Source organism: Fukomys damarensis, unplaced genomic scaffold (assembly GCF_012274545.1).
Source record: "Fukomys damarensis isolate Sample0158 unplaced genomic scaffold, DMR_v1.0_HiC HiC_scaffold_34, whole genome shotgun sequence".
NCBI classification, from domain to species: domain Eukaryota; kingdom Metazoa; phylum Chordata; class Mammalia; order Rodentia; family Bathyergidae; genus Fukomys; species Fukomys damarensis.
Genome location: NW_022900946.1, coordinates 19,004,825 through 19,019,724, shown reverse-complemented (window position 1 = coordinate 19,019,724; position 14,900 = coordinate 19,004,825). Strand labels below are relative to the sequence as shown.

Below are 14,900 nucleotides of genomic sequence, written 5' to 3'. Positions count from 1 at the left end.
CCAGGGATTTCACTCAGTATTTCCAGCTCCTGCTTCACAAACACAAGGACCCTAGTTTGAGGCCAGGTATCAAAAAAAAAAAAAAAAAAAAAAAAAAACATCTGCTATGGAAAACGGTACGACACATCCTTAAAAAAAAAGAACACTGGAATTTCCAACCACCTCATTTTGGGGCATACATCCAGAAGAACTGAAAGCAGCATCATGAAAAGGTATCTGTACATCCATATTCCTAGCAGCACAAATCACAGCAGCTAAGAAGTGGAAGCAGCCCAAGCATCCGACATCCAAGGAGGGATGAACGCACAGAGCATGGTACACACAGACACTGCTCGTCCTGCATCCTGAGGCTAGGTTGTTAAGTGAACTGGTTGCTAAATGAGGAACTGTACATAGTACGCACATTACAATATTCAGAACTAAGAAATGGTCAAAGGAAACTCCAACTTGATGGCTTCGCCTTTATTTGCACAAGTCTTACAGGCACTACTGTAATGTATAACAGGACATAAAGCTACAGTACTGTACTGTACAATCAGCAGAAACTACAGAAATATATAAACAAGCTATATGCACAAAAAAGACACTGAGGCTCTATAAATAAGATGTACAGAACTGTACAAAACAAAGAAAGATCATAAATATAAGCAGTGGGCTGTAAGTCCCAACAGTTGTTAAACAGGTAGGTTGTAAAATGAGGAATATCTGTAAATACAGTGAAATACTTGGCAGCCCTTAAAAGGGAAGGAAATCCAACCACATGCTCTTACATGGATGAGCACAAAGATTTGGCATTTCATTACGCTGTGAGAAAGGAGCCCGTCAAAAAAAAGAAAAAAAGACAAACAGTGTATGATCCTACTTTTATGAGGTGTCTCAAGTAGTCAAGTTCACAGATACAGAAAGCAGAATGGCAGTTTCCAAGGGCTGGGAGTGGGGCAAAGAGAAATGGCTATTTAACGGGTACAGTTTCAGTTTTACAAGATAAAACAGTTCTGGAGATCTGCTTCACAACAATGTAAACATATTACTCAACTATATACTTGAAAATGGTTAAGAATGAAAATTTGGTGGCACGGATGTAGCTCAAGTGGCACCACCCCTGCCTGGCAAGCACAAGGTCCTGAGTTCAATCCCTGGTACAAAAAAAAAAAAAAAAAAAAAAAAAAAAAAAGGTGGCGCACGCCTGTAATCCCAGCACTCAGGAGGCTGAGGCAGGAAGATTACTGTGAGTTCCAGACCAGCATGGGCTACACAGTAAGTTCCAGGTCAGTCTCAACTACATAGTGAGATCCTGTCTCAAAAAAACCAACCAAACAAAATATCAGTCTGTAAAAAAGACATGAATGAATTTCAAATGAATATCGGTATGTGAGGAAAGCCACAAACCGCCAAGGTGTGGTGACACACCTTTATAATCCCAGCACTCCAGGAGGCTGAGGCAGAAGGATCATGAGTTCAAACCCAGCCTGCACAATTCAGTGAGATCCTTTCTCAAAATAAAATAAATTTATAAAAAGCACCTGGAATGTACCTCAATGTGAAGGCCCTGAGTTCTACCTGCAGTACATATACATAAACGTGCCATATAACATAGCGGGATTCCAACTACTGACATTCTGGAAAAGGCAAATTCTAGAGAGACAGCAAAAAGATCCATGCTTGTCAGTCTTTTAGGGAGAGGCAGGGAAAGAGAATGAACTGTAGGGCAGCAAAATTATGCTGTGCAACACTATAATAGTAGACATATACTTATCAAAACAGATAATGTACGAAAGAGAGTAAATAAACCCTAAGGTAAACTAGATTGTAGTTAATAAGGTATCAATATTGGTTCATCATTTGCAACAATGTACACCCTAATGCAAGAGGTTAATAATACAGAAAGTGGGGTTAGAGAAATGAAAAAAAAATCTCTGTACTACCGGCTCAATATTTCTGTAAAAGTATTCTAGAAAACAGTCTATCATCTAATTAGACAAAAGGATGTAACTCGGTGGAACAGTATTTGTCTGTTATGTACATGGTCCTGGGTTCAACCCCTAGAACGGAGGGGAGGGGAGGGACGGGACGGGACGGGAAGGGAAGGGAAGGGAAGGAGAGAACCCTGAAAGTGAGGAGTGGAGGGTGGGGATGCAGCTCAACATGAAGGCCTTGGATTCAAGTGAATGCCTTGTTTCGTGCGCAGCCCCCACTGGGTGCTTGGACACAGCATTGAACACCCAGTCCTAGCTACCACGGCACTTGTAGTCAAGGGCTAGACTCTGTAGCCCAAGTGGTCCTGTGGGACCCTGAAGAACCAGCAGAGCTTTCCCCAGGGAGGAAAAAGTATGTAGGGAAGAGGAACAAGCACAAGTAAAGATGTGGAACCCTCGTATATGCTGCCGAAAGGGAAGAAGGCCGGGAGATGGAGAGAGAGGAGGGGCACAAGGCAGGCACAGGGCCGCATGAGGCAGAGGCCAGCCCAAGAGGGCCTGAAAGCCAGGCTTCCCAGGCACACTGGGTAGGGCCAAGGTCTGTGTCACTCCAGGCAGTCTTTCCAGATGCAGTCCAGGGAGTGTCCACTACGTGCCAGACCACCTCCAGACACAGCCCAGGGCCGGCTGCTACGCAGCTCCACTCCACAGCTCAGGTCCAGAGGCACATGAAGACACACAGAGAGCAGACAGCTGGGAAAGGGTGACAGAGGACAGAGACAACAAGGGGCAGAAAACGGACAAGCAGAGACAGCAGAGACGGCAGAAAGGGCAATGAGGGACGGAGAAAGAGGATAGTGACAGTGACAGATAGGCACGGACACCTGTGGAGACAGACTGAAAGCCAACCAGGGAGAGGCACGGTGATCAAAAATACAAGGAGCGGGTGTGGATTTAGCTCAGCGGCACCACACCTGCCTGGCAATCATAAGGTCCTGAGTTCAACAGGAGAGGCAGTAGGTAGAGATCAAGGGCAAGAAATACACCTCCTACTCTACCTGTTGTCCGGAGACAGCGGCCAGGGCTCAAACCACCATGAATGATCCTGAGGATGGTGGTGGCCCCTCACATTTGAGTACTGTGTCTGGGGACACAATTCTTAGCACCTGGGGAACATGCTGTCCCAACAGCTGAGCTGAGTGCAGTAGCTTAAGGCTGGGTCCAAATCAGAGTGTGTCCTGAGGCTGTTCTGGTCTGGACAGGGGGTGAACCGGGCTGCAGTGGCCCTGTCCTAACTGGGCTCACCAGGCAGGACCAGGTGTGGAGAGCACAGCTATCCATGAGACTGGCGCGCCCCCTAGCGGCCACCTGTTTTTTCCCTCAGGCTGGAGGAACGGGGAGCAGTAAAGGATTCAGGGGTTCTAAGAGGCCCGGTTCTGGTGACAAACGGGGCTCAGACCCAAACGAAGGAAAAGCTGGACCCCACACCGTGAAGCCAGTTGCTTGCAGGAGAGGTCATGATCCACGTGCAGGGCTGGTCCCTGCCTGGGACCCCTATCTCTTCTCACCCAGGCCTTATTCCCTTAGCTCACTCTCCTTGGGAAGTCATCCCCACTAAGGTTAAACCTGACAAAGCATACCAGGGGCTCTTGGGGCTGGCAGTCCAGCTTATTACTTCTTAAACCACAGAGTTCAGGTCAGCATCTAGAACCTTCTGCTTAATGAATAATATTGGAAAAAATAGCCAGGCATGGTGGCGCATGCCTATAATCACAGTACTCAGGAAGCTCAGGCAGGAGGATCGCTGCAAGTTCAAGGCCAGCCTGGGTTACATAGTGAGACTCTCTCAAAAAACAAAGATCAAAACAAAAACCTTGATAAAGACTGGTAAATGCACCCCTTTAAAAAAGGGAGAGAAAAGAGCACTGGAAATACAGTCCCTCTGAGTGTGCAGAGCATGTGCCTCTGGGAGTCCATAGCTGGTCACCTCCCTGCTTCAGAAGGGCCCACCTCTCCCCTCCCCTGCCAGTCCCTCTCCTTCGTCTTCCTCCCTCCAGCTCCATTTCCTCACCTGTCAACCCTAAGTAGTGTCTTCAGACTCAGCACAGCACCATAATGGTCCTGAAGGTCACTCATGTTCCCAGTGGACCCCATAGCACTCCGTCCTGCTCTGGGGAACCCTCTGTCCTATGTTCCACATCCTAACCTTGTCCTAACTATATCCTTCACACCTTTTCCTTGCAGACTAGGAGCCTTCCTCCCTGAGCACAAACCACACCCACCTTCCCATCTTTCACAGACTAAGGTCACACCTCTGCTGGGATGTCTCCAAGTACCCCAGCTCAACACACCTATAACCCCATGGGGAGTGGTCCTGCTTGGGATGTTCACAGCCGGTGGCCCCCTAGCCCCATGACCTACTGCACACAGCTGTCTCACTGTGGGACTGGTAAAGGAACCAAGGACCAGCCTCAAAAACCCACTCCTTACACTCAATCCACCACTAAGGGCTCAGCTCTCTCCTCCCAAGGGCCTCCCACCCCACCCTCACCTGTGTCTCAAACTCCACTTGGCTAAAAAGATCCTCTTCCTGCCACCCCCCAGGCAGTTCTACATGCATTTGGGGAGGGTACTGGGGATTGAACCCAGGGTCTTTGCACTGACCTATATCCCCAGCCTTTAAAAAAATATATTTTAAAACAGCGTCTTGCTAAGTCACCACATTAAATTGCCCAGGCTGGGTAACTGCCCAACTTACAGTCATCCTGCCTCAGCCTCCCAGGGCACTGGGATTACAGGAATGACCCACCCGGCCCAGCCCACATCTGATTTTAGACTCTGCCCAACCCTGCCATGCTCTGTCCACAAGGCATCGATGAGAGTGTTCTGAGCGCAAGTCTGTTCACCTCACGGTACCACCTGCCCTCTGTGGCAAAAGCACAACTTTTCCATGTGAGGCCTCAGCACCGACTCTAGGTGCACAGCCAGGCATTCGCATCAGCAGCTCCCTCAGCCCAGCGCCCACTCTGCCCTCCTCATCCTCAGGTTTAACTTTTTTTCAGAGCTCTGTGTCTCAGCCCTGACCACACCATATCTCTTTCAGAGATTAGTCACAAGTTACAACAGTCCTGTCATCAGTACCATCCTACCAACACACGGCAGGCCAAGAGCCCTGGATAGGGACCCTGCTGAACATGAGCCTCAGTGGGAGGAAAGCTGTCTGGACAAACTAGACGCATGGAGTAAGGCTGGCTGAAGGCGCAGATGGAGTCAAATGGCAGACCAGGGAGCAGCAGGGGCAGCGTAGGGGTTCTCCTCCCGTCTCCATCCGACAGGGCCCAGCTGATTTTTCAGAGTTCACAGATGCCCATCCTGACCTCAGTGCTGCTCTCTGGCTGCATGAAGGTGCAGTGCCAGACACAGAGTTCGGGCGGGCCCAGACGGAGCACATCAGGCTCTCGCTGCCAACTTACCTTGCACGCAGTGCCCACAAGGGCTCCGTCTCGGCTCCAGACAGCACTCTGCACTAGGTCCCCATGGGCCGCCAGCTCTGTGGGGAAGCAGCCAAGGTCAGGGCCCAGGTGATGAGGGAACCAGGGAAGTGGGGTTCAGGCCTGGCTCAGGGTAGCTCCCTGGGTAAAGGCAACAGCAAGGGTCCCTCTCAGCCAGGAGGGAGCAGGTGGAGCAGCAGTCTTTGCTCTCAGGCTATCAACTTCAACCCTGAATTTGTGAGGCCACAACTCTACACAACCTTTCAAGGCTCCCCCTGCTCAGGCTCACTTCTGCTCACTTGCCGTATCGTATCGTCCCCATCCAGGGCCTGTGCTGCTGTCATCTCTGCACCCCAGTCCCTCATGCAGCTGTTCTGAAGTAAGTCCACACGTTCTCTGAAACTCCTCCTGTCATAGGTTGAATTATGTCCCCCAAAAAGACATTTAAGTTCTAACTTGTAGGTCCTGTGAATGTGACCTTATTGGAAATAGTTTCTCTGGGACTGGGAAGTGCAGCTTAATGGTACAGCACGTGTCTAGAATGCATGAGGCCCTGGGTTCAACTTCTAGCACCAAAAACAAAAAGGTGCTTTGTAGTCCAGGGACTGGTATCCTTATGAAAAGGTGAAAATGAAACATAGAGATAGGCCATGCATAGTGGTATATGCCACTATGTAGAAGGGAGGGAGGATCACAAGTTCAAGGTCAGCCTGGCCAACTTAGTAAGACTGTCTCAAAATAACTTTTAGAGTTCAAGGCCAGCCTGAACTATACAGTGAGACTCTCTCTCAGACAAAGTATTTTTTTTTTAAAGGCTAAGGAAGCCAGGCGTGATGGCTCACGCCTGTAATCCCAGCACTCGGGAGGCTGAGGCAGGAGGATCACTGTGAGTTCCAAACCAGCCTGGGCTACATAGTGAGTTCCAGGTCAGTCTCAACTACATAGTGAGACCCTATCTCAGAAACAAAACAAAACAAAAAAAAGGCCGAGGAAGCATCTCAGTGACATAGCACTTACCTACCACATATTTAAGGCCCTAGGTTCAATCTCCAGTACTGAAAGAAAAAAGCAGACAGACATGTGCATACCGAAGGTAACACAAGGAAGTAGAGATATGACAGTCACCCACAAGTAGAGGACCTGAGGCCACAGAAGCTAGGAGAGACCTGAAACAGATCTTGCCTTGGCCTCAGGAGGAGCCAGCCCTGCCCATACCTTGACCTTAGAATTTTAATCTCCAGAGTTATGAGAGGACAAATCTCTTCCTAAGAAACAAGTTCACCTGCACTCTTATGACTGTGAGCAAGACTGAGTGACATACTTCTAACAAAGATTATCTGGTGAGAGCAATGGTGTGCTTCCTCCTGTGTACTTCCTCCCTCTGTCTGATGCCACACTGGGGAAACCAGTGCTATATTGTGAGGGTACTCAGGCAGCCATCAAGAAGCCCAGACGGGAGAGGAACAGTGGCCTCCTGCCACTGACAGCACCTTTGAGTGAATCCCATCCTAGACATAGCTTTTCCAGCCCCAGGCAAACCTTCAGATGATGACAGATTTGGTAAGAGCACTGAGGCAGAACCCCCAGCTACAAGAAGCACTTATATTTTTGGGGTAATTTGTTCCAAAGCAATAGATAACTACTACACCAAGGGTCACTGCCACGGGAATAATCCCAGCTCTGCCATAAACAGCCTTGGCCAAGTTATTTAAACTCCTAAGCTCAGTCCGGGCCATTAGAACTACAGACAGATATGCAGAGGAGGTCTGAACCCCTCAGCACAGGGCCAGGCATGGGAAGAGCCTGAGAAACAGTAGTTACAGCTGGGGTCACCTCCAATGCAGACAGAAGGTCGAGTCACCTTCACCTCTGCTTCAGAGTCAGGTTGGGTCTCACAGCCTTCCTCAGGGCTCTTCCCAGCAACTCCTGCACTTTACATATTTCATATCTCCCATCCCCTGTGGCATGGTGGGCACTGGCTAAACTCTCAGTAGCTGGTGCATAAAGAGGTGCTCCCTAGAATGCTGGTTATGCTAATGGCCCTCTAGGGCAGGGCCCAGAACCTCACTCCCGGTGCTGGACAATGAGCTCAGCCCCAAACACTGCGCAGCCATCTGGGGCAAGTATGCTCCTCAACCCCTGAGCGTCCATGTCTTTACCTCCAAACCACACAAGCAGGTCAGGGAGGACCTGTGGTATCATCCTAGTGTACACAGGGCTCAGCTGTGAGTCGCGTATGAACAGTCAAGTCATTCAAACACTGAGGAACCCGACCCGGTGCTGTGACCTTCTCTATGGGGCAAAGCACGCACATATGGGAAGGGCTGCTCTACAGGACAAATTTTCCAGAGTGGGGAGCCAAGGGTTTGTTTTGATGCTGAAGATAGTTTGGAGAAATGACAATGTGAAGAAGTTATTTACAAATATGAAAGAAAACAGAAAATAGTACCTGAAAGATACCTAAGGGGAATAGAGAAGGATGGGGTGTCTGTAGAATTTATACTGTGTACCTGTCAAATTTAGATACTTTTTTTTTCAGGTACTAGGGATCAAACTCTGGACTTTGTGCTTACAAGGCAGGCAGTGATGCTTCTGAACTAAACCCCCAGTCCTGATACATAATTAAAAAATTTTTTTCTTTTTCTTTTTGCAGCATTGGGAGCAGATCCTAAGGCTTCATACTGAGCTACATCCCTACTAGCCTTTTTCTTATTTCAGTACTGGGAATCAAACTCAGGACCTTGTACTTGCCAGGCAGATGCAGCACTACTGAGTTAAATCCCCGGCCTTAATTTTTTGAGGCAAGGTCTTACTGAATTGCCCAGGCTGGCCTTGAACTTGTGATCCTCCTCCTGCTTCAGCCTCCTGAGTGGCTAGGTTTACAAGTAAGTATGCATCACCATGCATGCATACAAGGCAAGCACACTGTACACTGAGCTGCAACCCCAGCCTTGGTATGTATTTTTAAATTCATGTTACTAAACACATCGATAAGGAATGAAAGGGCTGTCCAGATGAATGCTGCTCTAGGAATGGGAGCCAGAGTGGCCTTACCTGTCAGGGGCTGCTGCTTGGCTGCATCCCAGACCTTCACAGCACTGCCTGCTGCGGTCACCAGAATGCCATCCACAGTGGGGTGGAACTGCAGTACTTCCACTGGCAGCTCTTCTGGACCCAGCACCAACCCAGGCACTGAGGGCAGGGCCTGGCCAGGGTCTGGCAGCCTCCAGAGCTTCACCTGTGGAAAGGATTAAGCTTGTGGCCCAGGGCTGGGGGGGTCTTGCTGCCTTGAGCCAGCCTATTTCAGGGCTCCCTGTCCCCAGCAAGGTCCTGTGCTGGAACAAGGTTGATCCCCAAGGTAACAGCTTCTGGCCTGCCAGAGACACCTCTCCTGCCTCAACTGCTTGGGCCTATAGTTCATTATAGCTGCCGACCTGGAACTAGAGATACACTATAGCTGTGTATTTGGTATCACAGAAGGGAGGAGGAAACTCAGCTGAAGGGTTCTGAGATGTGTTCAGAGAATGGCGGGAAGACATGTAACTGGGAGCAGGGGCTCCGCCCAGCCCAGCCCCTCTAGCTTCCCACATCACCCCATGCAGTGTAAAGGCAAGTAGGAACCTTAGCACATGAAGGCTATGGGACTGGAGGGGAGGGAAGAGATCAGAGGCAGTGGGAGGGGTAGGTGGGTAGACGGGCACAGAAGGCCCCAGGCTCTAGTACGGGGACACGAGCCGCTTCTCCAACTGGCTCCACTCACCATCCTGTCAGTGGAGCCTGTGGCCAGGAGGAAGTCATCAAAGGGAGAGAAGTCCAAGTCAGTGACCAGCTCTGTGGGAAACAAGGGGTTGAACTAAAACATCCTGTTTCCACCTAGCAGAATCATCTAAGCCTAAACCAAAGCCCAGGGCTTTGAAAGTCACCCTTCTTCCCTGACAGAGACAGCTGAAAGTTTATGAGCCCAGTGTCCCTCTGGACAAGACGGTGGGGGGCACACGTCATAAGAGTCCTCTGTACCATGGGGGGCCCAGGACCCTGACATCAGGAAGTCAGCAGGGATGTGGGCAGGAAGCTCCTTTGGTTACGGGGTATCTGCAAGGATACAACTACCCAGCCCGGCCCCTCCTAAGGTGGAGCATCCAGCTGCGCCTTCCGTTTAGAAGGTTCCCAGGAGTCTACCAATAAATCCCTTTTGAGCTTAAGCAAGCCTGCGTTGGTCTCTTAGTTCTTCGTTATGGGAAGGGGATGTAAAGGTGCACAGAGTGAGCCAGAGCCCAAGGGGAAATAAGGCTGCGGCATGGGGTAGGTTGAAGGATGGAGGGCAGAGGGGTGGGTGAGGGTGTGGTAGGACTGCAGGCTGGTATTCCCGGAATGAGGAGCACAGCCACCTGCAGGGCTGTTTTCCTCATGGCCAGAGGGGAGCAGGAAATGGGCACAGATATAGACAGACAGCACTTGGAATGGCCCCAGCCTGACTCCCAGTCAGCAGGACCACAACAGTCCTAGTCCTAGAACCTCACAACATATGCCACCCCTTCTGCTGGGGCAGGATGGGATAAGTTCCTGACCAGGAGCAGCCAGCAGTGCAGGCAGCCTGTTATCTCCCAAGGCAACAAGTGTTGGTAACATAGTTGAGTAATATGAGTGCACCTGCACTAAGTCCTTACATGTGCAGAGCTCACCAAATCCTCACAATGACCATGAGGTGGTCTGCAGCATCACCCCTGCCTCGCAAATGCAAGATCCTAAATTCAATCCCCAGTACCCCCCCAAAAAAAGGCAGTAAGAAATAAGCACAGGGTCACAATTCTGTAACTAATTCTGGCTCTGCCAGAGCTATATGAACATTAGTTAGGTTCCTAACTGCCCTGAATGTCAGTTTTCTTAACAAAAAGCAATTTTTTTTTTTTCTGCAGCATCACCCCTGCCTCGCAAATGCAAGATCCTAAATTCAATCCCCAGTACCCCCCCAAAAAAAGGCAGTAAGAAATAAGCACAGGGTCACAATTCTGTAACTAATTCTGGCTCTGCCAGAGCTATATGAACATTAGTTAGGTTCCTAACTGCCCTGAATGTCAGTTTTCTTAACAAAAAGCAATTTTTTTTTTTTTGTACTGGGGATCGAACTCAGATCCTTGTGCTTGCGAGGCAGGTTGCGGAACCACTGAGCTAAATCCTTGGCCCTGAAAAGAGGATTTTTAAAAACCTACTTCAAAAAGGTTTGAAGTTAGAGAACAAAATAGATCTCTTATACATGCTGTCACAGAGATAAAACTCCAAAATATTATGCTAAGCAAAAGAAGTCAGATTCAAAAGACTAAATATGATTCCATGTATGTGAAATGTCAGTTTACATGAAAAGACCACTTTATAGAGTAGAGGCCAGCAAATATTTCCTGTAAGGAACAAAGTAGTATAGATTTTAGGATTTCAGAACTAATCATCTTTGGGCTAAGGATACAGCTTACTGCTAAACCATATGCTTACCATACGCAAGGCCCTGGGTTCAACCCCCAGCACCACAATTAATAAAATAGAATAGAATTAACTTTTCAACTCTGCAGTTATTGCAAGAAAGCAGCCATAGACTATACACCAGTGAATAGATGAGACTATTCCAATAAAACAATTTACAAAAAATGACAGTTTGCTGAACAAGACCCTGACAATAATGCGCAAGTCTCTGCTACTGAGGCAGAAAGTACATCAATGGTTGCCTGAGGCTGCAATGCTCAAGGTATCTGGGTTAACCCCAAAGGGAATCATCTGGGGAAGGATGGAAATGTTCTAAAACTGAATGGAGATTCACACAACTCTATGTAAAAAACATCATCAATTATTCACTTATACGAGCAATGTTTATGGTATGTACATGTTGCTGCAATAGTTCTTTTTCTAAAAGTTTGGATCACAAATTGCAAATGATGTTATTCAGCACACAAGTATTAAATATACTCATTACCATCATTCTTACACTGAGCAACTCACCCAGCCAAAGGACAAAGGATTTATTCCTTTTCCTCACCCCCAACACCTCCCAACAGCCAAGAATGCAGGCCAGAGGGCCCAGAGACGCTGCAGCTGGACGGGTAGACAAGGCCAGCCAGGCGGTACCAGATGCAGCTGCAGCAGACAAAAGCCCTTTGTGAAGTACCATCTCCAGCCTCCAGCTCAACATGGCCACTTTCTTGGAGGGCCATGAATGGAGTGGCTGGGGAGGATGCCTAGAGGTAAGGAGTGCCCTGCTGGGCTCCAGGACAAGTATGAAGGAAACAGCCAGGAAGGGGTGAGTCTTCAGCACTGACAGCCAGCCTCAGCCTGGCACACACATCCCCAGCTTGAAAACCTGGAATATTCAGCCTCCCTCCCTTCCACCCAGGCCCAAATTCTAAATCAGATGTAGCCTTCTGAACTCAACCACCTCACAGAACACTCAGCCAGGATAACAAGGCACGGACTAAGGATCAGGTGTGTATTAATCTCTAGTCCTGGGGTCAAGTTCCAGGTACCCACTTACCTGAATGGCATCCCAAGTAGGCCACCTGTCTCTTGTCCTCTCCTTGGCTGTCCAGAGGCACAATGCCCAATACACCTGTTAAACAAACACAGGGGCTTTGACTTTAAGCCTAACAGGGATATTTTCCAAGGGTTCCCATAAGAGAGAAGACCTAAAAGCTCAGCCCAGGACCTTCTGAGAGCACCCTCTAATCATAAAATCACAGTCCTCTGAACACAGTGAATGGTCTTGGGTTAGTTTCTTCCAACCCAAGAACTACCCATGCATTGGTTATACAGAAGATTTACATATTTCTCACACTGTAGCTCCTATGAAAGGTCATCTTGGGGCTACTGACTGGCACTTCCACCTTGAGCTGAGAAAAAAGCTTATGCCATCACTTCTTTGGCTAAGATCAAGTGAAAAAAGCTTATGGCCAAGGCAACAGAGTTGAAGAACTAAGCAAATGGTCAGGGATGACAGCACATGCAAACATGGAATGGCTCTGCCTGAAGCCTCTGACTTACTTTTGGGGAAGGGTGTTGGGAATGGAAGCCATGGCCTTGCACATGCTAGGCAACCATTCTACCGAGAAGCTACATCACCTGACCCTGTTCCCTGACTTAAGCAAGCCAAAAAGGCATTTATTTTTTGGTTAAATTCATTTGAGGTCTGCATTATCACCAGCTCCCAAGAGAGACCTAACTAATAAAAGGGCTTTTCAAAACTGCATTCTTAGTGACTCCAGCCATCATGGGCTCCACAGGCATAGCCAGTGGAGATGGCAGGAAATATATGCATCAGTTCCCTCCCTGCCCTTCTGGGCATGCTCTTGAAGCCATGACCATGACTTTAAGTCTTTGGGAATATTCTCGGAGAACGTTCATAAGCCAGATTTGTTTATAAGTCCGACAAAGTGAGTCATATACCTTTGACAATGTATATTGCTTTACACTTCCTAGCAGTCCCCTCCACATCACCACTGCTTTTCCTCTTGCTTCCAGACATCTTGGGCTCTGACTGAGTACTCTAACACTGTACACTATTGCACTGTACAGTAAGCACAGCAGCGTAATTGGGACAATGTCTAGCATACACATGAGCTACTTCAATTTGTTCACATATATGAATGTTCCTAATGTGAGGTCTGTTTGTATCTCTGAAAGTCTGCAACTTAAATGTTCATAAGTTCCTGTATAGTTTATACACAAGCACACACTGATCTGATTACTACATGTTAATTAGTTTGTAGAGATTTAAAGCCCTGCCCTGTTCTAACCTGTGAGCCTCCTACCCCAGACCACTTCTAACTCTCCAGCTTGCACAGAGCCTGCTCTCCCTCCTCACCCATGTCCACTCCCCTACCTGGACAGTCAGAATTGAAGGCAATCAAGCTACAGCTCGATTTGATATGATTCCCACACGAGGGGGTGGCTCCTGCACGAATGCCATTGATCCAGGCCTGAAAATAAAGATAAAGAAATGTGTGGTATGGTGAGGGCCAGGTTTCTGCTCATGCTGAAAATGGGATGAGGTGGAAGCATAATTCAGGGAACCCTACCTTAAAACTGCACCATCACAGATGCATTCCTTTGAGTCAAACCCTGTTCCAACTCACAAAGTCCCTTAGAAAATGCACAATGTTCTTGAAACAACCTAAGTCAGACATGGGTAGGGTGGCATATGCCTGTAATTCCAGTACTCTGAGAAACTGAAGCAAGAAAATCACAAGTTCAACTCCAGCCTCAATAACTTAGCAAGACCTTGTCTCAAAATAGAAAATTAAAAAGGGCAGAAGATATAGTTCAGCACTAAGATCCTGGGTTCAATCCCTAGTACTCCCCGCAAAAAAAACTAAGTCACTAAGAGGGTAATATTAATATTGTTCAGTTTCTTGATCAGGGGCAGGAGGCTGTCAGAAGGAAGTGGGGCAGGGGCTTGTTTCTATTAAAAGGCAAGGGGAGGGCTGGGGATTTAGCTCAGTGGTGCTGTACCTGCCTCACAGACCAAGGTCTTCAGTTTGATCCCTGGTACAAAAAAATTAAAGGGTGAAGTGGGGGAAGGGAGGGCAGGAGTATATGGAAAAAATAAGAACCAAAATATATCATGTAAAGGTACAAGATCCCAATGATAAATGTAACTGTAGTATGTGCTTTAAATGTAAAATTTAATGGGGAAAATTTTTTTATTTAAGTTTTAAAAAGGAAAGGAGGGCTGGAAGGAAAGGAAGGAGCAATGAGCAACTAAAACAGATGATCAGCTCAGCTTTCCCAACTGCACTGCTGAATGCTCCACCAGATCCCAGGGGCTCCTCCAAGCAATGGGAGAAAAACACCCACGCTCAGGAGAGAAAATCAAGGCCTGGCCTCATCAGAACATGCCCTTCCACCAAGCCTCTGAAATGAGTGAATGCTGCACTCCCATGAAAATGCGCTGATGCTAACACCCCCACATGTAGGGAGGCAGAAGAGCACTATTTCTGAAACTGAAATCAGCTAAGTCCTCATATTTCCTGTTGGTGTCAAAGCATCACTCTCTGTTCCTTCCTGCCTCTAATGACAGAGCACCCACACTTCCTAGTCACCCATCCACATAACTCCCTCAATCTACTTTGATGTTCACCTGCCAATGGTATAGCAGCAAGGCCTTGCAGTACTTTCCTTTCCTGATTCATGTTTACAATACAAACACAATGGCACACAATGCTTTTGAAGTGGAGAAGAGCATGTCTATTCTCCCACCTTCCTAACATAAACTACTTTAAGCTCCCCTGCAATTCCTGGTTCCATCTGTTTGTTTACCTTGCTGGGGTATGGGGAAAAAAATGAGAACCAAGATCTGACATGTAAAGGCACAAGACCCCAATGATGAAAGTAACTGTACTGTATACTTTAAAAGTATCAATAAACTCAATGAAAAAGAAAGGAAAAAAAACTCCCTCAGACTTTCAGTGGCTCCCCACTGCACTTAAAAAAAAAAAAAAAAAAAAAAAAAAAA

The 14,900-nt window shown here is 47.8% G+C and overlaps 1 protein-coding gene across 5 annotated transcripts in view; it reads right to left on the bottom strand.

Annotated features, from left to right (window-relative positions):
* Window positions 1-14,900, bottom strand: part of LOC104876175 (coronin-7) — a 93,960-nt gene that overhangs the window by 77,412 nt on the left and 1,648 nt on the right. For all 5 annotated transcript variants that reach the window (XM_010644082.3, XM_010644086.2, XM_010644085.1 and 2 more), the window contains exons 2-6: window positions 13,269-13,365; window positions 11,925-11,999; window positions 9,168-9,238; window positions 8,462-8,645; window positions 5,390-5,466 (exon numbers count right to left, since the gene is read on the bottom strand). In XM_010644082.3, the coding sequence (XP_010642384.1) occupies window positions 5,390-5,466; window positions 8,462-8,645; window positions 9,168-9,238; window positions 11,925-11,999; window positions 13,269-13,365 (504 nt within the window). The remainder of the gene's footprint in view (window positions 1-5,389; window positions 5,467-8,461; window positions 8,646-9,167; window positions 9,239-11,924; window positions 12,000-13,268; window positions 13,366-14,900) is intronic.